The sequence below is a fragment of the Podarcis erhardii genome (genome assembly GCF_964252035.2).
Source record: "Podarcis erhardii genome assembly, chromosome: 2".
Classification (NCBI taxonomy): Eukaryota; Metazoa; Chordata; class Lepidosauria; order Squamata; family Lacertidae; genus Podarcis; species Podarcis erhardii.
In genome coordinates this window covers 71,108,234-71,130,983 of record NC_138498.1, presented here as the reverse complement: position 1 = coordinate 71,130,983, position 22,750 = coordinate 71,108,234, and the positions used below count along the sequence as shown (strand labels likewise).

The window sequence follows — 22,750 nt, the reverse complement described above, 5'->3', positions numbered from 1 at the left end:
ATGGAGCATGCGGAGTCCCCTGCCCCTCCCCCGCCAGCCTAGCATTCCCTACTGTTGCACCCTCTCGCCTCGCTCTGAATTCCCTTACCCTGCAGCAAAGGGCTTGTGTTCCCATCCTATTTCTGGGCTGTGGAGGGAATGTTCCCGCCCCACCCACCAGAGAGTGTCTGTCTAAAAGCCTGATTCCAAAAATGCATGTCCTTGTGTATCTGCCAGCAGCAGCACCTATGCTGATACTGAGCTGGCCCAGCGGCTGATATTCTCTGCCATAGGCAGTCTTTGCAAATATTAGATCCGCTTCTGAAGGTTGCTTCATAGACTCGGGTGTATGGGCATGGCCAGAGTTGCCCTGTGCCTTCTCTGCCAACCATTTTTTCCTGCTCTACCCAGTAAGGAAAACTATGCTAGTTCTCGCAGGCGCTTTGCTGTGTCAAATCCCAGAGGCCTAAGCAATCCAAAGAGGCAGAGGTCAGAGGCAGTAATGCTTCTGAATACCAGTTGCTGGAAACCGCAGGAGGGGGAGCTGCTCTTGTGCTCAGATTCTGTTTGTGGATTTCTCACATCTGGTTGTTCACTGTGAGAACAGGATGCTGGAGTACATGGGCCATTGGCCTGATCCAGCAGAGCTCTTCTTACATTCTTATGAAGGCTCCCCCAGAACAAACACGTGCTCATCAGAAATGTCAGGGGTGGAGAGAGAAGCGGGGGAGGGTTATGCAGGAGTATGCATCCTTCAGAAGATCTTTCTCACATATTGCAGCTGGAGCCCTTAATGGCACTGACAATAATGTTGCTTAACCTTTGTAGGATCCCTCCTATGTTCCCCCTCATGGGTTGCTCAGATAGGAAGCTTTGATTGCCTTGTGACAACTGAAGAGTTTTCACCCCTTTCATGGATGCCTTGCCACTCCGGATGCAATACTTAACCTCCATTTCCTTGGCATCGTCTTGAGGACTTGGTCATCTTTGATCACATGGTCTATGGGGCTCTCAAAGCTTGCATATTTTAAAACATAGACCAGTATTTCTCATCAGCACTCTAAATCTTTGTGTTGTCTAATTGTAGCAAGAGTTGTGGCCACAATATGCCCAGGGAAGCTATACCTGCATAATGCTTTCCATGCATGCTGTCATCTGGTGGCTTTTGAGAACTCTACCCTTGTCCCTGTCCCATAGATCACTACTGCGCAAAGCCGTTTTCCTCTGTCCTGTGATAACACTGAGAACAAGGTGCCTCACTTGGTTAACAGATCAGCTCATGCTGGGCTCTGCCATCATGTGGCCAAACACCTCCACCGCAGCTTCATTTTAATCCCTCCCAACTAGTCATTGGTGGGATGGGGCTGAAAAAAGAAATCCGGGGCAAGGCCCCCCACACCCCCTGCTCTGCATAGTAATAGTAGAACCTGTGCCCCCCCCACTCTGCTGCCACTTGTCCTTCCTTTATCATTAATCTCTCTGTTTTTCTGCAGACACTGATTACATCAGCCAGGAAGAGCTGGCCAAGGTGGAGCAAATGCTGGGCCACCTCAGCGAAGAGTCCAAGCAGGCTGCAGCCTCCACCTTGGTAAGCTTCCACCTAATGAACTGAATGTGTGTGGCCACTTGCCCAAGGCACCCTCCATAGCACCACCCCTCGCAGGACCTCAACCGAGGCAAAAGATCAAGCACCAGCCCTTGCTGCATTGCCTGAGGGAAGTGAAGGTGCAGCATTCACAGGGTCCTGCAGATACTAGGGCCGTTACTGACCTTGCTTGGCAACACTGGGTGGCTCTGTTTCTTGGGGACCTGGTTTGGCTTGGACATGTTAAAACCATATGGGGTAAATGTCCACGTTCCATGGCAAAGGTTGATGCTGACCTCTAATGCTGTAGGGCAGCAATAGCCAATGTGGTGCCCTCCAGCTGCTGCTGGACTCCAGCTCCCATCACTGCTGACCATTGGGAGTCCAGCAATATATTGGCATCACCCTCATAACCACCCCTGCTTTAGGGCTAGTTCTGAGCCATCTGTAAGGACAGTGTGTTTTCCTGTGGAAGCAGGATCTGAGAATGGGCACAGGTAGATGCGTAGCATACATATGCACAGGTGCTAAAGCACACTTACTAAGCTAATAATATCCTCAACAAGCAGGATTAAGCAGGGGTGGCTCTTCTTTTTTTGGGCGGAGGGTCCATTCATCCTTGGCCCCTGCTCTGAGGTTTACATGCCAGTTGTGGGGGTGCCCACCCTTAGCACTTTCATGCACACACACATAACACACTCAAGAGGCACACAGCCCCCCCACCAGCTGATCCATGCTGATCAACTGAGGAAATTGGGTTATTATCATCCCCCATCAAATGATCAGCCTGATGACTAGGAAGGGGGAACATCGAAGGCTCTGAAGCCCACCTACCTCATACCGAGTGTATTTCACTATTTCCCCCCTTTTTCTGGCACTGCCAAAATTGGTGGTGGGGAGTCAGACAAAAACTGACTGAGGGGTCAGAACAGGCCCCTAAACCAGGGTTTAGCCAGCCCAGCAGTAGTACAACATAGAATGAATATGAGAGTCAAAATTCCTTTGCTTTGTGCTCACTTTACAAGGTCACCGAGTACAGCACTTACTTATGACCACTGAAATATGCTTGTTCTGTGTGTTCTTCACCATCTGTAATCTGCAAACACCCAGCAGCCAAGCAGATATCCCAGTGGGAAGGAGTTCCACTGTCTTCAGGGAAGTGAGGCCTTAGAGCTCCATTCTCCCTCCCCTACCCCCCCCCCACCCAACCCAAATATTTGCCCAAACAATTCCAATTTCTTTTGAAATTCTGAACCTTGGAAGCAGAATAAACTGTTCAAGATGAATTTGCGAAATTGAAGGCACAGAACTGGGTTTCTTTGTTGGAAAAAAATTGGACTGGATGGGCATGGAGGGAGGAGGAGCTTAAGCACCACAGAAGCTACCCAGATGGACTCTGGCTGCTGAAACAGCCCCCGCATGTTGCTCTGTCTGGGTGACCTCCAGAGAGAAGCTGTGATCCAGGAAGCAACCTGATCTCTGCCAGGGGTAGGATCTGAATTATTAATGTGGCTGCTCATCTTCCAGCTGCAGTTTGGAGCTGCATAAAGGCTGCTGCAGGAGGACAGGGTGGGGATGGGGTGGGAGAGAGAGCTGATGGGATGGGAACACACTGTCCCTGGGTTCAGTAGGAACTCATGCTCTTAGCCTAGGCCAACCCCGGGGCAGGAAACAAACCTTCATTAAGCACCTCAAGCTAAGCTGAACTCTGTACATTCTTTGCACAGGGAGACAAGTGCAGAGAAGTTGACTAGTCCCGTATATTCTTTACTACTGCTTCCGCTGCTGAGATTATTAGCTCTCCCAAAATTATATTGAAAGATAGCAGGATATGTATAGGTGCAATTAACAGTCTTCTTTAGAGGCAGAGCTCATGGTCCGTGCTCCAAGGGGGAGATTCATAAGAGATACATTTATATTGTTATCTTTTCGAAACTTTTTAAAAATCTCACTTTCTCCCCCTAGTGGCAGCAGTCTGCTCACTGGGATTCCCTCTCCTCTTGGACAGACAAGGCCCTCCCTTCCATTATGACATCATCCGGGAGGAGTCCTCATAATACCCAAAGGAGTGCAGTCCCTATGGTCATCAGCATTTTTATAGAACTCCCCAGTGAAAGACGTTACATTTAAAAGAAGAGGAAATAAAATTAATAGCTAACTTTTTAAAAACACCCTTCCCCTGATTACAGAGCATAGTTGGCAAGGAAACGTGGGCTTCACAGGCCAGGGCTTCACAGCGCAGTGGCAGTGGGAGAGAGGTTCATCCGCTAATGTTCCTATAACATTTTGCACCAAGAGCGAGACAAACCTATCACACTTCCCCTTTAGACACCCGGGGCCTAATCAGGCCATGAGGAGGAGCAATCAAAGTTAGGACATTGCCCTGTGAAGAACAGGACACAGGAGGCTAGAATTCCTGTTTTCTCCTCTTTCCTTGGCCATGGAGGTAGAGGTAGCCCTCCAGTTCATTTAGCCCTCCTGAGAGAGTAGAGCCCTCATAGCTGATAGTGGAATCTTCCTGGAGCCATTTCCCCTCCTACCTCACTGGCAACACTCTTAGAGAGTTGCCGCATGGATCAAAGCAACACAAGTGGTTCTGATCCAAGATTTGCAGCATGTATCTTAAGTAAGCCCTGGCATGAAGTGTACGAAGCCAACCAGCCATTTCAGTTTCAAGCAGCTAGTGCAGAACCTTCATGTTATTAACTGCTAATGAGCTGCTGTTCTTCTGCCGTGAGACGCCTTGCATTACCCCATGATGTGGGCTGGGTGTTGGCAGCTGCCAATAAGCTGAGTGGTGTGTTGCTTCTTTGCAGCCCACCAGTGAGGAGGACCTGTGCCCCATCTGCTACGCGCATCCCATATCTGCCGTATTCAAGCCATGCTCCCACAAGTCCTGCAAGTGAGTAATCCCTTGGGGGATGTGGGCTTTTCTCTACTTTTGCTTTCTGGTTGGATGGAAGGGGTCCTAGAAGGTGCCCCAGACCATAACTGGAGATTTAATTAACGAATTTTGCCATTTGAACTCTCTGAAGCTTCCTAACTGAAATCTCCTTTTCACTTGTTGCCCTAATGGAAAGACACAGCAGCACGATGCTTCTGAATAGCTACTTAGGCCAGCTCTCCCATATGCAAGGCTGTGACTGCACTGCGCATGCAGATTAGATTCAACTGATTTGTTTGTTTTTTAAAGCTAGCATTTTAACCTTTTGGGCTGCAAAGTTTGGTTGATAAAGTGTGCCATTTGTATTTAAATCTTAGAAACCATGGGGAAGGCTGATCAGGATTCAAACTGGTTGGGGGCAGGGGAAGACTTCAGTGTCTCCCATTCCTCTTAAGTCATTACCATGGCTTAGCACATGCCCCCAAAACAAATTTGTATAATTTGTTTTATAGAGAAGCTGTAGAATTTGATTTTAAGAGGAAAGTGGGCATTATCTTGCATGCACAGGACACTTGCACTCATTTAGACCCAGCAAGGGGCTTTTAGGTACTAGATACGTATTGTTGGGCCAAAGCTCGGCCTGTAGCTGTGAACAAATGTCCAAGGCCTCCTGCTCTTGTCTTTCTAGAGCCTGCATCAACCAGCACCTGATGAACAACAAGGACTGCTTCTTCTGCAAAGCCACCATCACGGGTGTGGATGATTACATGAAGCCAGCCACCTCCTAGTGCCTGGACCCTGCAGGGCAGGGCCGCATGCCCAGGCAGCTTCTCCACAAGATGGACTCTCCTTGCTTCGAGAGCACCTCTGTCAAAGGCGGCTGCTGTTCAGCACAGCTGAGCTCAGTTGTGTGTTTTTTTAATTTATAACACTTCTTGCAGGCCAGGCACTGCCATATGCATCCCCTCGGCCACATCATATCCTTCAACCCCCCTGAATTTAGGTACACTTCCTGTTGCTGTCATTGACTCCAAGCCAGCAGGCACTGGGCTTTTCCCATGGGGCATGTACAAGGGGGCTGAACATGCTCAGGTTTTCTACCTCAGCCTGAATCTGTAGCTCCTTTTCTGCATTTGCCCCAGGAAGCCTGTCTCGTACTGTAACTGGGACACATCCCCTTTGGTGTGGTGCTTTTCTCGATGGGGTAAAAGCTGATCTCACAGGCAACATCGCTCCTGTGGGCCCAGCTGGCCACAAGCCAAGTGTGTTTTTTGCTGCAGCGCTTAGCAGCTGTTTTGACAAGTGTGTGTGTTGCTCAGAGTTGGTTGAGATATTTACATGGGCATATCGTGCAGCAGCCTACCCAGCTGTGCCACCTGATATGCTTTGGTGACGGAGGGAGAAACTGACAAGCCATTCTCCCACCTGCAATCAGATGCGCTGGTAAGTGAAAGATTGTACCATCTGTCCACTTAAACATTAGACTCTGCTCTTTGTGCATATAGCTCCTTTCCTTTGCAGGTAGGGACTGCTAGATACGCATAGCAAAGACACAAGGCCCAGTTTTTGGTCTGGGGAGCTTAGTGAATGCAACAGCAGGCACACTATGCCATGACTAACAGAAGTGCAGAGATGAAGCCCACAACAACCAGAGGAATGAGTCTGAATAGACTCCCAAGCTTCTCCAAGAAAAGAAAAACAGATACAGTAGGGGCCAGAGTTCGTCCCATGCATTGTATTCTGGTTGGGAGAAGTACGAGCTAGGTTGATCTTTATGGGTTGCTGCAGGGGTGAACCTGATTGCACTGCTCTCTTCCACCAGCAGAAGGTGCCCACGGCACCAGCCCTTCACTGTGTGACCAGGCTGCCTGTACTATCCAGGAGCAGACAAGGATGGTTGCTGTTTTTTAATTTACTAACTGTGTGTGACTTGTAACCAGAAGTGTCGGGGAGGGCAGCAAGCATTGTGCTTGAAGCAAGGAATTTTAACTTATGTGCATCTATGATTGTCTCTCTCTCCCACCACCCTCCAAAGTGGAAGGGGTGTTAACTTCCATACAATGGAATATTATTAAATTATTATTCCTTAAGGCGGTGAGCTATGTGTATTCTTCTCTCCGTTTTATGGAGCACTGTCCTAAAGATTGGCACAGCAGCAGTGCAAGATGGGATTGGCTGCAAGGAAGCCAGCGGTAAAAGTCAGCTGCCATACAAAACTGCCATTGTTGTTCCCCAAGAGGAGTTAAAGAAAACATATGACACACCACAGCTCCCATTCTTCATGACAATATAATTTCATTCCCTGTCCCCATTAATTGACAAAGCCCTGTCCAGAGTTCTTGAATAGTAATAGTTAGTGATTATTGGCCATATTGAGGGAAGAGAGAGGGATCAGTCTCTGTAAGGCAGTAGAGTTCCAAAGAAGAGGATTGTATTCTGTCTTCCCTTTGTGCAACATGAGCTGCACATGTTATCCTGAAATAAAAGCACAGCATGCTGTTCTTTCTCCTCACCGGGCCTGCCTGGGACTGTTCTCTTGCAGCAGCTGAACTCCTACTGCAGAACCACACAAGCAAGCATTTTCCTCTTTGCACATTAGGGTTGCTTTCCAGTAGTAGCTCAATGGCCTGTGGCACTGGACAACCCCTGGAGCTGGCCCAGGTCATTGTGCCTTATGCTAAGCAGTGATTCTGAGGAGCACTCCAGCCAGCTTACAAACCTCCTTATCCCACTACACTCCTAGGATTCCAGCAGACGGTTAGTATTTTCTCAGCATAAAAGTCAACAAGGAGCCCCCGCTCCCAAGGCACAGGGTGGGGATTCCCCTTGTAAGAGGGTAAGACAGGGAGGGCCCTCTCAGCAGGTCCAATACTCAAGGCCCAGGACTGCTACATGATGATGCGTGGCTCTGGTACAGACTCCGCAATGGATTTGTGAGGCAGCACGTTGGCACCATTGAGGTAGAGTTCATCGTTCACAATGACATCCTCTCCCAGCACTGACACATTCTCCATCCGTACCTGAGGAAGGGCGTGACATACAGTTAGACAACTCTATGCTGAGCTGAGGGGAAGTAGTATGTTACAAGATAGACTTAGGCTAAGGCAGTTACTTGCCTGCATGGTACAATCCTATGGCTACTCAGGAGTCAGTTTCTAACAGATTCTGCCCTTCCTTTTCTGGCTCTGGGCTGCTAATTAAAAGCAGGAGCAGCCAGAATGAGGTGCCATGATAATTATACCTGTAGAGTTTCCCTAAACCTTACTCAAATTGCCACTAAATCTAGTACCAATTCAACTCATAGGGAAAGGACAGCTTGATACCCGGCACAAAGCAGCACTGAAAGATATTAAATTGGGACTTTATAGGGCCAGTTTCCCTGTTATGAGTGAAGCTGTCATAATAATAAGGGTATTGAGTATGAACACACAACCACTGCAAAGCTACAAGTCCATCATGAGTGAGAGAACAAACATGCAGGCATGTGAAGAAACTACACAGTAGCATTTGTGTGGACTGTGCACTCCAGGTCACTCATCAGTAAAAGAACTAGTTAGTCTTGCTGAGATGCAGCTCTGACCAACAGTGCAATTCTTAAGTCCCAGACACACTGGCTGGGAGAGTTAAGATATGACCTGATCTCCCCACCCTTGTGGCTCAGGTGGCCTTAAGCTGGCGACTTCACCTGACTGAAGTAAAGCTCTCCTGGCACAAGCTATCCCAGTGTGCAAGGCAAAAAGGGGGCATGTTAAGGCCAGCAAACAGGCACATTGGGGCCACCAAAAGGAATAAACAAAATTATCCTGCATTCCAGCTCTCCATTTACTGGTCCTGCCCAAAGAGGTAACATTTCCCCCACAGAAGAGCAGAAAATGTTTACATTCCCTCAACCTACAGCAGCTGGGCTGCAGCTTCACTTTCCCCAGTGTATATCTGACTGATGAGGATTGCTCTGTCACATAACTCACCCACTGGCCTACAGAGGAGCTCCAGCCAACAATGCAGGACTCCAGCCACGAATGAGACCGGATCCGCGACCCCTTCAGCACAGTGCAACGTTTGATCCGAACCCCGTCCTCTATCACCACTCCTGCCCCAATGGTGACATTGGGACCAATACTGCAGTTCAATCCAATCTTGGCAGTTGGGTCCTGAAGTTGGAGGGGGGATGAAAGTAAAATGGTTTTTCTTGAGCAGCTTCCACAGCTCTGGTCTGAGAAGTAGCTTCCTCCTCCTCAGAGGAAACTAGATGGGAGAGAACAACATTCTCTCACAGCTCTAGTCCACAAGATGGTAGATGTAATATCAAGAGCTGCTGTTGCCTTGCTCAATATACTACCAGTTTTAGATCAGCCTTTAATGAAGTGCTGCCCACCCTCGCTCTAAAGAAATACAAGAATAGAATTACCACTAATACATTCCCCATGAAACCTGGTCCTGAGTGCAGCCTCTCGGGATGTTTCAGCCGTAGATATTGCAGATACATGCACATGCCAGTCAGAAAGTCTTTGGGCTGCCCAATGTCCATCCAGAACCCTGTGGTGACAAACCTGCGTTAATAAGACACCTGTCTCCATTGATGAACCTTATACCAGCCTTCCTCCCCGAAGGCAGCATATAGCAAAATGTGCAGTGAAACCGCATTACATTACAGTGGTATCTCGGGTTAAGTACTTAATTCATTCCGGAGGTCCGTTCTTAACCTGAAGCACCACTTTAGCTAATGGGGCCTCCTGCTGCTGCCGCGCCGCCGGAGCACAATTTCTGTTCTCATCCTGAAGCAAAGTTCTTAACCTGAAGCACTATTTCTGGGTTAGTGGAGTCTGTAACCTGAAGCGTATGTAACCTGAGGTACCACTGTATTTCATTCAAACATTGCCCTAGAGGGCCCTTCCATGTTATGTGGTATCTTCCACATCTTGATCTTATTTTTACTTCTCAACTCCAGTTCCAGGTCCTCACTGACTTAACATCTAATTGTCTAATATGCCCTCTCCTCAAATCACTGCCTACATCTGTGAGAGCCCCTTAGGATCAAAGTACCATTCCAAATCCTTCCATGTGCCCTTACCCTGCAGTTCCATGGCATAGAGTTGTCCTTGTTCTGCCATCACTGGGAATATCTCCTTCTCAATCGAGGTAGGCCGCAGCTAAGGGAAGGCAAGAGAACTACCAGTTGGCCATTTATGTTGTAAAGACTAGAGATGTACTGTTCCCACGGACATCATCATCCTTAATCTCACCGGCATGAAAGGATGAGATGCCCAACTAAAACCACAACCCCAAACACCCCAGCCAGTCTGCCCTGTGCAAGACCCCCGTTCCACCCTTCCGGCCTCATACCTCAATCCGCTGTAGCACACTTGGGTTTAAGATGTACATTCCAGCGTTGATCTTGTTGGAAACAAAAACTTGGGGTTTCTCCACAAAGCGGTGTATGCGCCCTGTATCTGACTCGCACACCACGACGCCGTATTTGGAGGGCTCCTCCACTTTGGTCACCTGCAAGGCAAAGTTGGCATCACACCCAGCCCTGGTACTCGGAGGGCACAGAAAGAGCTCTATTGAACTGCCATGCCTAGTTTACTATCCCAATCTCTTATTTTTAAAAGAACCCCATGAGCAAAAGAAAGGATAGGACACAGAAGACCTTTACTCCGACCACTTCTTCATCTCTAAAATAAGAACACACACCCTAATTCTTTATGAACTAATAAGCATGCTCCTGTGCATGTAAACAAGGGGAGGCATTTATAACACCCACAGGAGGGGCTTGATTTTTTTTTTTTTTAAGTGGGTTGCAGAGGGTTGGATTAGATGTCCCTTGGAATCCTTTCCAACTCTACAATCCTATGATTCTCCTTTGTTCCTGCAACTACAGTTTTTGCCAAGTATTAAGGGTCTGTGGAAGTGATGGAGCTCTTTCCGCCTATGTCTCCAGCTGGCTTGCTAAACTTAACTTTCTGGCAGCTCTGCAACCAACAGAAACTAAGTTGTCCAAGGATCCATGAGCAATTCCAAGCAAAAGAGAAAGGGGTACACCCTTTGGCTTTCCAAAGATGTTGGCAGACTACAGTTATCATTATCCCTGACTATTGGCTCATGCTGATGGGAGCTGGAATCCAGCAACCTCTGGAGGGCCACTCCGGCAATGGAGCAATGGAGTGGGTGCCCCTCAGATACTTACCACAATGGTGCCCTCTTTTCCATGATGCCTGTGGAAGTGCACCATGTCTTTGAAGGGGAAATCGCAGATCACATCACTGTTGAGCACAAAAAAAGGCTCTGCATTCTCAGTCAACAGCTCCCGCGCTAGTGCCAGGGGTCCAGCTGTGGAGGAAACCAGAACCCTCAATATTCACCTATTCATGTGCCCTTCAGAAACAACAGCCAGCATGCACCGCTCAACCCCATCCTATATAGCTCCTGATCAGAATAAGTAGTACCCAATCCTTCACCTTCATATAGCCAGGACACTCCAGGTTGCCACAAGTTTTGATTCTGATCCCACATTTACTGCCCCTATAACCTCACTTCTCCACAAGAAAGTGGCTGCTTCAGTTACCTGTGCCCAGTGGTTCCTTCTCATGCGACAAGGAAATGTGAATGCCCAGCTAGGAAACAAAGTAGAATTTGGAAAACAGAATTAGAAGATGCGCACCACCAATGGAATATGTGTGCCAGTGACCTGGTTATATACCCTTCCCTTAGTCATCAGATTTTCATAAATCCTCTCAAATAGAACTAGACAACAATATCAATATTATTCAATGATGAATTTATGGTGACCTACAGATTGCAGGCTCCCTGGCTTTGTGGGGGTACTTGTTCTAATGAAGTGACAGATGAACAGCATAAATTAAGATGAAATAACTAAACTTTACTTTCCCCCTTAGAAAGTCATGTAACACACCAGCCACATTTGATAGCAAGTCCATCAAGTTCAACAGAATTTCAGCTAAGTTAGGTACACTAAGGGCCAGAGGGGTTGCTGCATTCACAATTACAAAGAGGAGGTTAGAATCAGTGGCGTAGATCTTCAGATACGTTAACTTGAGGAAGTTCACAGAATGAAAGTTTCCTGTTCCCTCCTCCCCCTGAAAACCTCCCTAGAGCAATGGGGGGGGGGCATGCTTGTAAAATGTGGGATGGGGCATGGAGGATGGCTGATAACTGCCCTAAATTTGGCTTGAATCCTAAGGTAACTTCAGAAAGTTCATAGAAGGAAGGTTTCCTAATTACTACTCCTCCCAAAGTCGCCTGCACTTTGTCCCACAATTGGGGACCCCATTCCTTCAGAGAAGCTATTGGAGAAGCACAGGTGGCTGTGGATGTAGATAGGAAATGGGAAATCTTCATTCCATGAACTTTCTGAAGCTGTCTTGTCTTAGGATTCAAGCCAATAGGCACATGGCACCCTTGAAGCCCCAAAATAAAAAGAATGCAGTCAGCGGGTAGAATTCAGTGTTACACTAACCTGATCATTTTGTCAGCACAAGCATATACGCTTTGCAAATCTCCCATCTCCTCCCCCCGTGCTCTTCAGTGGGTTCTCCCCACCTGCGAGAGCGTATTTGGGGAAGGCATGGGGGCACACAGGGCAAAGGGGGGAAGCCCCGTTGCACTTCCACTAGCAAATCAGTTGAATCTGGTCCCAATGTAACAATGTAATCTGGTCTGAAACCCTCTGGAATAGATTTGAGGACAGCACAGTGTATGGTGGGCGGGGGGGGGGGGTTTCCAATACATTAGTACCAATCCTTGAGCTAGTGCATCTACTGGTATTTTGTCTTCAAATAGTTATAGACAATAGGTTCCATGTATTTGAAAATAATAGGTTTCTGGCCAAAGTAATCTGCCAGTGAATCATATCAAATCACAAAAAGAGAGTGCTGTTGTTAAGAGTGTACCACTAGCTAGATCTTTACTGAAGGGCAGTTTTCTTGCTTCTAACCAACACTTGTGTAGCTGGTATTGCCAATGAAACTGAATCCATAAACCTTCAGTTACAGGAAGCTACGAAAAGTGGTATGGCACGGTGCCAAGAAAAAGTCACACCCTGCTTTTTACAGTGTAGGAAGTGAGCAGCATTTGTAGATATACTTGCACAACATGCGCTTATTTTGGCTTGGTTGGAATCAGTTAAAATTAGAATATATTGTATAGTTGTAATCTAATTAAAGCTCATGCACTGCACTATAATTAACTTGAGTTTCACAAAGAGGCCCTATCCCATACAGGCTATCTAACTCAGCAAAGTCCAAAGCAAACCCCTTTCCTTGCAGTTGCAAAACTCCTCGAGAATAAAGTGAACTATCAAATACCCACCTCATGAACACTGAAAGATAATCACTAGAGTTAGTGATTCACAAGGCTATGCTCTGTGAAAGCAGCATGAGTCTAGGTAAGGCTATTGAGCCACTAGCTTTCATTGAGCCACATTAAGACAAAATGCTATAGCAAATGAAGAGTTCCAATCAACTCCTGCACATCTACAGGACCCCTAACCATCAGGTTCAGGAAAGCAGCCTAAGAACTATCAATTCAAAACTTACCCTTTGCTCTTGTTCTTTCATCTCCTTTTCCAGCAGTTCTGACATATAACTGACAGCAAGGATCACATGGTTCACACCTGCCTGTCAGATAAGAGGAATAGTAACTCCAAGACACTGGAACTATGCACACAACTGAGGTGATCAGGTGCCCAGACCAAGGAAGGCAATATCTTAATAATTTTTTTATTGATTTTCCAAATTTAAAACAAAATAACAAACATACATCAACAAACAAAAACATACAAACAAGTATAATTTCATATCCTCATTTTCATACGCCTTCTTTCTCGGACTTCCCCATACCTCACCCTTTCTGCATCCTTATTTAACAGCTTTTCAGCAACCCTTTACTCCAATTAAATTGTAACTTATTTTCATTCTCAATCTCATCTTAATTCATCAAACAGTTTCAGCTGTAATTCTGCATCTTCCTTTCCCTTGACATTTTAGCACTCATCAATTTTAAAACAGTTCTTAAGATAAGCTTTAAATTTCTTCCAGTCTTCCTCCACCGTCTCTTTCTCTTGGTCACGGATTCTGCCAGTCATTTCTGCCAATCCCATAAAGTCAATCACTTTCGTCTGCCATTCTTCCAGTGTAGGTAATTCTTGTGTCTTCCAATACTTTGCTAGAAGAATCCTTGCTGCTGTGGTAGCGTACATAAAAAAAGTCTTGTCCTTTCTTGGCACCAGTTGGCCGACCATGCCCAAAAGAAATGCCTCTGGTTTCTTATGAAAAGTACATTTAAGTACCTTCTTAATTTCATTATAAATCATTTCCCAAAAGGCTTTAATCTTTGGGCAGGTCCACCAAAGGTGAAAGAAAGTGCCTTCAGTCTCATTACATTTCCAACATTTATTATTGGGCAAATGATAAATCTTCGCAAGCTTGACTGGGGTCATGTACCACCTGTAAATCATTTTCATAGTATTTTCTCTTAAGGCATTACATGCCGTAAATTTAATGCCGGTGGTCCATAACTGTTCCCAGTCAGCAAACATAATGTCATGACCAATGTCCTGTGCCCATTTAATCATGGCTGATTTAACTGTCTCATCTATTGTATTCCACTTCAGCAACAAATTATACATTCTTGATAAATTCTTAGTATTGGGTTCTAACAATTCTGTTTCTAATTTCGATTTCTCCACCTGGAAACCAATTTTCCTGTCTTGTTTAAAGGTCTCCATTATTTGATACTAATGGATCCAATCTCGTACCTTGGACTTTATTTTCTCAAAACTCTGTAGTTTAAATTTACCACTTTCCTGCTCTAGGATTTCAAAGTATTTTGGCCATCCCAGGAAGGCAATATCCACCCAACTGGACCAGAGACCATAATTTTTTAGGAGATGTAAGGGATGGTTATGCAAGACCTGAACAGAGAGAAACATTTCTGATCCTTTCCCCATCAACTCACTGAGCAAAAGGAAGCTAAATCAGCAAAAGGGCAGCAGTTAGAATTCACACATTCCACTTCTAAATCTGGAAGAAGACCACCCATCACTTAGGCATTAGTCTGTGATCCATTTGTATGAGCCACTTTCCCCGGCTATAGCACAAGTTATCCTAAATGTACATCCATTCCTATTTATTTATCTTCAGTTAGCACAGAGATGGGGAGATGCCTAGAAATGCACAGGAAACGTGGCAGAGGACACAGCACAAGAAGCCATCCCAGATGTGTGCAGGAGGACTTATAAAGTATCTCCTTAACACCTTTAAGTCGGGCAGACATGAGACTTTCCCATGGAATAGCTCAGCAGCAAAAGCTTCACCTATTGAATTCCAGTCTGCCATGCAGCTCTTAAAAGGCACAGCGCCCTTTTCAGGAAAAAGAGGCCCCTGAATCTGTCTTCTCCCCCGCCCCACTGCCCGCTCTTCTAAGCGGACGGCAGCCTCACCTTCACCCACCCAAACACAGAAGGTTGGTGCTCAATCCTACCTTCACCAGAGCCTCCACCTGATGCAGCAGGATAGGCTTGTTGCAAAATTCCACCAGGGGCTTCGGGATGCTGAGGGTCAGGGGCCGCAGCCGCGTGCCATAGCCCCCCACCAAGATCAGCGCCTTCATCCTTGCCTGAAAGAGGGCGGAGGAAAGGGCGAAGCGTCAGACCCCACGCCGCCCCCAAGGCCTCTACCGGCCCCGCTGCCTGCCAGGTCCCCCTCGATGGTGTCCCAACCTCCCCGCGTCCACCAAGCAGGACTTGCCGGCAGCCCCTCGAGCTCAGAGCCCGGCCGCCGCCGCCGCCGCCCCTGGAGCCCTCGGTGCTCTTCAGGACCGGACCCAGAAGCCCGTAGTCGTAGCCAACGTCACCCCTCCGCACTCAGCACCGCGTAACTCACCTGACCCGGCCCGGAGGTGCCACTCCGCCTACAGCCGACAGAACCAGCCACCACGACATCTCCGTAAAAACTCCCTTCCGAACCGGTCGACCAATCAGTGCGCCGGACGTGTCCAAGCATCCTAAGCATCCAATGGCGGCCGAGAGCGGCGGTGCTTGTCGGCCAATCAGAACGCTAGCTATCGCGTTGCCGCAGCAACGCGGACAGGTTAGAAATGCGACCGCTTTGCGTCATTGCCAAGGCGCCGCAGCAGACACGTCTCTAGGAAGGCGGCTTCAAGTTAAAGCCCCGCCCCTCTTTCCCGTTAGCACCGCCTTTAGGCGGGCGGGGCGCGGTGTCGTCACGCGTGCGCGACGCCAAGCGAGCCCTAGCAACAAAGGCTTCCGCCTCCTCGTTCTCCGTAGTAGTGGCAACGTTCGTGACGTGCGGCGCTGCCATGTTTGTAGTGGCTTTGCGCTTGCTAAGCGGGTGAGGGGAAGCCGTGGGGGGGGGGGACTGCTTCGCTCTTCTCTGTCGGCTCCTCTACCCGCTTTAAAGCAGGAGGTTGACAGGAGGAAGAGGGAGGAGGCGCGAGAGCGAGCAGGGAGCGGCTGCAGGCGAGTCCCAGAGATGCGCTGGGTGGGCAAAGGAAGGGCCTGGACCTGGGCGCGTCCCCGCCGCCCTCCGCGGGTGACGACGGGTCCGTTACTCTCGGGGAGGGGGCTTAGCGTTGCTTGTCTTGGGCTTAACCGGGAGTGGGGTGAGTGCGTCCGTGTTTCTCTTCTTAAGGGACGCTCCAGCTTTGCTAAGTAAAAAACCGAGCTGCTTAATTGACAGTAAGGAAGCCTGTGTGGCCATCATTATATTATTGCTACGTTTTTATTGCTAAAATGTTTGGTTTATTTAAAAAAAAAAATAGTATGTATAAGCTTGGAGGAGCTTGATCCCATATGTCTTTAATTGGAAGTGTGCCCCTCACCCCCGAATGTGATGTGGCTTACTTCCAAGTAAGCATACATAGGATTGTACCTTCTTGGTTTTATTGGACCATGGCCTTTCATAGCAGGCAGTATCAGATACGTGAAACAAAGCTATCATGCTACAGGGTGATCTGCAGAACTTGCTTTGTTGGTGGAATATGATCCCTCAAATATACATGTTATAGTCATTAGTAGTCTGCATTTGTATTGGAATTCTGAATGGATGCTTTGTTGCTGGTGTGTGTGCTGCCCTGCGCTTTACTATTCAATTTACTACTACTACTACTACTACTAATAATAATAATAATAATAAACGGGGCAGGTTCCCGGGTTTCAGTGTAGGGAGGTGGAGGTTGTAATATTTATGTGCTGCTTAATGGAGTCCACTGCTCTCTTCCAGCATGGGGACCATGGCTCATGAGCCTGTTCCCTGCATTTTAAAGAGCCCAGTCTCACTGCAAGTGGGAGACATGAGGACTGAGCAAGGCCGTCCTGGTGTTCTGGTGATTGATGTTGTGCTTCCACACTCACAGACCATTGATGTAAGTATGGGAGAAAACCAAGTGTGTGGGGCTTGGAATTGTCAGATCTTATGTTTGAAATCTCTCATTTTAGCTGTAAAGCTGATAAAGAAACTATGATGGTGAACCAGGAAGTACCTGCTTCAAAACTCACCTTTGTTAACTCACTTGGTTACCCTAGGCAAGTGTCTCTACTTTGCTCCAAGCTGTAATTTAGATATTCCAGCAGTGACCTGCTCCAAGGGTTCCAGTAATGTTTCTGAGCAAGAAAAGGAGGAATCCTTGACAGTTCTCCCCTCATATTGCTATCCTCAGTTGCAGGAAATAGTATTCAAGAACTATTACACAGCTTTTCTGACTCTACGGGTGCAGCGCCGAAACCCTGCAGATGGTGGGAACGAAAGTCCTCCCAAGTGGGTTACTTGTCTACAGAATTACTGCTTGATGCCCAACCCTCACACAGAAGAAGGCTCTCAGGATTACTTCTCTCTCTCCAGACATCAGGTAAGTGCAGTCATACCTCGGGTTACAGACACTTCCGGTTGTGTGTTTTCGGGTTGCGCACTGCACCGAACCTGGAAGTACCAGAACAGGTTACTTCCGGGTTTTGGCGCATGCGCAGAAGTGCCAAATTGCAACCTGCGCATGCGCGGACACAGCGCTGCGGGTTGCAAACGTGCCTCCCGCACGGATCACGTTCACAACCCGAGCATCCACTGTATTTCTGTTTGTATTGCACATAAATCATAGAATTGGAAGGGATGCAAGAGTTATCCAGTCCAACCCCCTGCAATGCAGGAATCTCAGTTATGAGATGATTCAATTATTCTGCTAATTCATATTGTTTCTTGTCTGAAATGGCAACCTGTGCTCCGCACAACATTCCTGGTTTATTTTGTTGCGCCATCACACTTTAGCCACCACTGAATAAATCTTGAATAGAGCTGGGATAGGGAACCTGTGGGTTGCATATGTTATTGGACTCCCATCGACGCCAGCCAGCATGGCCAATGGTCAGAGATTGTGGGAGCAGTAGTCTTGCAATGCCTGGTGAACAAGAAGTTCCCCACCCATTCTTTAGTGTGCCAGATGATAATTGGGGGAACAGTATGGACTGTGTGTTTCTGTAATAGAATTTCTAAAAAATTATAAAAGTCTGCATGCTCTTACTGCCCATAGGGTACCTTTCAGCTCTGCCTATTACAGGCGCCATTTGGGCTAGTCTTATTAAAATGCTTCCGCTACATTGAGTGTTTTGTATTGGAGAAATGCAGAACCAAGGTAATGCTTGGTAACTTTCAGGAAAACAGATTATTAATGATAGGGATCCCAGCCAAACTTCATTTTTAATAGTGTGAGTTACAACCTAGCCCACCAAAACTTCAAGAGTACTTAGTGAAGGTTTAGGTACACTGAGGGGAAAGGATTGACAGTTGTAATGGTTTTGCAGTCCCAAAGTAAAAGGCAAAATGAATGCCTGTTTTTATTATTTTTTCTATAGGTTTTTTTACTATGCAAAGGTCTTTACAGGTCTAACTTTTGCCATTCTTGCAACAAGGTAGATCCTTACAGTTTGGATTTTAACTAAGATTTTAACAATCTGAGACACAGAAATGCCGGTATGCCTGAATCCACCCAGGAAAACTATAGCTGAGCCGAGATTTAACTAGATCTACAAGGTCCAATGCTCAGAACTGAACTACTACTATATGTACCAGACCATGATAATACCTCGACTTGGCCTTAATTCCTGGCACTACTGATACTGTATTCTAGCTAGTTTGGAATGATTCCCTGTTGTTTGTATCAAGGTCTAAGTTATTAGAAGCTCTTACAATGTTACAGCAAATCATTGTTTACTTTGTTTTGAAGGGATATAGGGCCTTGGCGCAGTTTCAGTGATGCATTGTCTCCCTTACTTTGCCAGATGCTCTGTGATGTGGACCGAGTGGCTGCCATGCGTCTCATCCTGCGTCAACCATCTCCAGTATGGCTGCATTTCACCATTGAGGAGCTGCAGCTTTTCCCTGGGGGTCAGAAGGTACATACTCAACTCATCCCCAAAGCACCTGTAACCATTGTTCTATGGTTGTAATGGCTTGCTCAGCATTAAATGAAGCCTTCTTCAGAACACAGTCTAGGGTCTGATAACTGGCTGAACTCAGGCTCTCTGTGCTTTATTCCCCCCCAAAATGCTATGTCACACATCTGAACTGGAGAAGATGCTGCACCTAGATCTCTTTGATTCTGTCCTCCTTTTCTAGCCTTCAGCTTCTGTGGAGCCAAGTCTCCTGTTCTCTTCTGCTGCTTGGCCTGAGTTTTATCATTGTTTCCTGTGTAATTCAACTACTGTTCACTGAGCTTGTTCTTCTTCACTCTCTTAGGTTAAGATCTCTGCTACCCATGGAGCAAGTTTATTAATGGCTCCCCCTGCCAATTCATTCTAATTTCCATGCTATGAATTTCACATCCTCACCAATGAAACTACCAGAGCCCCTCATGTACATAATCCATGTTATTAACTCTGTAGTTGCCAGGTTCAATTCTAAAGCTGATTTTAGAGTAAGCTTTCACCTGTGAAATCCAGATGGGGGAAAACATTATCCTGGACACTGTACCTCTACAGTGAGAATTGCGCCCCCCCCCCGTCCCCTGGTAAATAATGCTCCTATGAGAGCTTAAGGTAAATAGATTGTAATAGTTCATAAGAGTGAATTCTTTCCTGTGGGCAGTAGAGACAAGTATTTATGTCTTTAGGCAGCCTGCTCTGAGAGAGTAAATTGGTGAAGGTAAAAAGGGTAATGTGTGTAAGTGCAACATTCCAGTTGGTAGAGAATCAGCAGTGTTTTGCTCTGGGGCTGTTTTTATCTTCCAGAGTCCACAAAAAGGCTTCCCAGCTTGGCTTTCTCACCCATCTCCTCAGGAGCGGCCAACAAACCTGCGTGATGTAAGTATTGTTGGTGACCCTGGGGGCTTCTGATTTGCTGACAGGCTCCTGGCAGGGAATGGCTCTGGGGAGATGTGATGTTTTATCCTCAAAAGCAGTAAAGAAACTGCTTATATGAATATATAACTATCCTTCACTTTCAGGGACTCCCTGATGCTGACAAAGTGTCTTCTGAACTGCAGCAAATGTGGGTTTTGACCGAGATGCTCCAAGCCAACCAGCCAGCAGCACGAATTGGCCGCTTTGATGTTAGTTTCATATTACTTTTGCTTCTTGTTTGGGGAGTGTGTCCTTCATTGCAGTCCAGTTAGAACTCTTGAAGACTTACTTCAAAGGCTCAGCCTTTGCAGCCCACAGAGCATACCCATTAACCTTAGAAGAGCCCTGCTGGATCAGGCCAAAGGCCCACTTTGGTTTCCCTGTTTCCAGCAGCAAATCAGGAAAGCTGCAATGAAAGAATTTGGCAGTCAGTATGAAATTTCTGTTTATCGTGTATCCTTCTTCCTCTAAGGAACTTAAGGATGGCTTGCATGAAGTGTTTGTATTTTAACCTGGGGCAGTTTGGGCTACAGCATAGTGACTCCCCCCAAGGTTACCCTGTTGGATGAGTGGAAATTTGAATTCAGCTCCCCCTGAGCTCAAGTCCAGTATTCTGTCCACTGGAGGGAATAAAGGCTGTGTGGGAGAAACATACACCCTGTAACATTCCCAGTATGTTGACTCTTTGCTAAAAACAGTTCTCTGTATCTTTCTTGTTTCAGGTGAATGGCTCGTATGACCTTAACCTCCTTTCCTACACTTGAGTTTTCCCAGGACTCAAAGCTGACTAGGTTCCTAAGAGCTGGACTCACTGAGCTGCACCCCCACAGTGTTGGATTGGCTTGAGGCAGGAAGAAATGATGGACAAAGTCTGTTGCCTTCATGTTCCAGTCCTTCCCTTTTCCACTGCATGGAGGTGGCCTTTCTGGGAACTCTCCAGCTCTACTCTGTTCTTCCTGCCAGGTCTTATGTGGAGATTGTTCTCCCTTTTGCACTGGGCCCTGGAAGGCTGCTTTCCCTTGAACTTGAAGGTGCCTTATTTGGGCTCTTCATCTCCTGGTCTGTTTTTTGGAAGCCCTGTTGTTTGGTGCATGTTTCTTTTGGGGGCAAAATCAAGCAATCTTTCAAGAATCTGGTACTATGATGGGGGCAGGGCAGGGTGGAGAGAAGAATCCTTCATTTTGGCAAGAGAAATGACTTGAAATGTCTTGAAGCTGACAAGACTGGAGGTTTTACTTTCTCAAATTCATGTGCTGGTGTTCCAGAGAGAATGAGAACTCCCTTGTTGCTTCCTCTGCTATGGCTACCTCATTTGCAACCTACACTATGTAATTGTGTAGGGTTTTTAATAAGTGGGTGGCAATAAGAAATGCTTCCTGAAGAGTTAACCCCCACCTCTTTTTTCCTGGAGGGATGTGAGTAGTTTAGTTGTGAATTGTACAGAGCTAGCCCTCAACAACCTGTCACTAGCTTTGGCTACAATATTGTAAGGGCCACATTAGAGAAATAGTTTACCCTAGTGAAATGGCAGTACCAGATTGTGCTGTGTTGGTTTTTAGCTGAGTCCTGGAGCACCTTGTCATTTTTTACAGCCACAGCTGTAGATATTTCAAGTAGCGAAAATCGCATCCTGGTGGAAAGCCTGAAAAGCCATGTCCTTGAGAGCTCCCTTATTTAAGCTGAGTTGCAACCTGAATTACCAGCTGTCACCTTTGTATTCTTAAATATTACCATATTAATCTTTCCAACTCATTAGATAACCCTTGCATGGTTGTAGATGCTCATTTCCAGTCCATGAATTACTATGCTCAAGAATGAGTGTTGAAAGCTGAGGTGAATAAATGATTATGGTAAAAGTCTGGATTCAGATCCCTGCTCTGTCAAGGAGCTACTAGACTGCCTTTGAACAATCACTTTCTCTCAACAGTACATCTTAAACTGCCTTTCAGAGATATTTTTTGAACAGAACAGCACTACGTTGCTTCTTAGCAAGGGTATCTTCTTGTGGTATGGGGCACTTCCTGCAGTAATGTCCATGATATGTAATAGTCTGGTGGACCAAGCTGCAGAACAAAATGAATTAGTGCAGTAGGATGTGTAGCTGACTTCTTTTTTTTTAATGCTGGACTTTAAATCTTGGGAACAACCTCTTTTCCATAGCTGTGTAACTTCCTTTCTGTTATTTATTATGAATTATGTGTGCTACTTTATTTATAGCTGGAAAGAGCCACAGTGATCTTCTAACCCATTGCAAGTATAATAAACTTTTACTGAATACAGTGAAAGACCTTTGCAAATGATGTCAGGAAGCTGCCTTATTGGTACCTCTAGCTCAGTATTGTCTGAGCACCAATGTCTCTTCAGGGTTTCAGACAAGGATCTTTCCTAGCCTAACTTGGAGATGCCCAACTTGGGAGCTTCTGCTTGTAAATAATGTGCTCTGCTACTGAGCTGCAACCCTTACCCATTGCAATCCATTGCATTAAATCAGGATTATTGTATTTGAAGTATTTTTTCAGTGGATGATTATCCAGCCCAAATGCATCACAAATAAAAGATTGATGTGTTGTATTGATTGTATGTGCTTGGTGGATTGTACTTGTCAAACCTCTGTTAAGTTTATTTATGAACCTGTAATAGCATCTAAAATTAGCAGTACATGGGCCAATGCTCTTTTCCCATGCTAGATGCCGAGCAACCAAAAGGGGGAGTGGGAAGGAGAATAGAAGCAAAGGCCACTGTCTAATTCTGAATTGAATATGACAGCTGAATATTGATATTTTTTAAAAAAAGAAAAGAAAAGCCAATTGCTTCCAAAACCTTCCCTGTTTTAGCAAACATCCCAGATAACCTGCAAAATAAGGGAGGGAAATACCAACACACCTTCTGGTGTTCCAGGCTACTTTGATCTTATGTAGTCTGTTTTTTATTCAAT

The 22,750-nt window shown here is 46.4% G+C and overlaps 3 protein-coding genes across 5 annotated transcripts in view; 2 read left to right on the top strand and 1 right to left on the bottom strand.

Moving 5' to 3' along the window:
* Nucleotides 1-6,538, top strand: part of RNF123 (ring finger protein 123) — an 88,138-nt gene extending 81,600 nt beyond the window's left edge. For all 3 annotated transcript variants that reach the window (XM_081851199.1, XM_081851200.1, XM_081851201.1), the window contains exons 37-39: nucleotides 1,473-1,567; nucleotides 4,381-4,466; nucleotides 5,137-6,538. In XM_081851199.1, the coding sequence (XP_081707325.1) occupies nucleotides 1,473-1,567; nucleotides 4,381-4,466; nucleotides 5,137-5,236 (281 nt within the window). In that variant the 3' untranslated portion in view covers nucleotides 5,237-6,538. The remainder of the gene's footprint in view (nucleotides 1-1,472; nucleotides 1,568-4,380; nucleotides 4,467-5,136) is intronic.
* Nucleotides 6,539-6,718: 180 nt separating this feature from the next.
* Nucleotides 6,719-15,487, bottom strand: GMPPB (GDP-mannose pyrophosphorylase B). Its single transcript, XM_081851227.1, has 10 exons — nucleotides 15,350-15,487; nucleotides 14,949-15,083; nucleotides 13,004-13,084; nucleotides 11,014-11,062; nucleotides 10,636-10,778; nucleotides 9,792-9,950; nucleotides 9,520-9,598; nucleotides 8,857-8,984; nucleotides 8,417-8,599; nucleotides 6,719-7,468 (listed from the first exon to the last, which is right to left on the bottom strand). The coding sequence occupies exons 1-10, from the start codon at nucleotides 15,476-15,478 to the stop codon at nucleotides 7,337-7,339; spliced, it is 1,218 nt and encodes a 405-aa protein (XP_081707353.1). The 5' UTR covers nucleotides 15,479-15,487; the 3' UTR covers nucleotides 6,719-7,336.
* Nucleotides 15,488-15,722: 235 nt separating this feature from the next.
* On the top strand, nucleotides 15,723-22,386 carry NICN1 (nicolin 1, tubulin polyglutamylase complex subunit). Its single transcript, XM_081850608.1, has 7 exons — nucleotides 15,723-15,945; nucleotides 16,709-16,850; nucleotides 17,145-17,333; nucleotides 18,757-18,870; nucleotides 19,705-19,776; nucleotides 19,920-20,024; nucleotides 20,538-22,386. The coding sequence occupies exons 2-7, from the start codon at nucleotides 16,710-16,712 to the stop codon at nucleotides 20,577-20,579; spliced, it is 663 nt and encodes a 220-aa protein (XP_081706734.1). The 5' UTR covers nucleotides 15,723-15,945; nucleotide 16,709; the 3' UTR covers nucleotides 20,580-22,386.
* The last annotated feature ends 364 nt before the right edge of the window (nucleotides 22,387-22,750 follow it).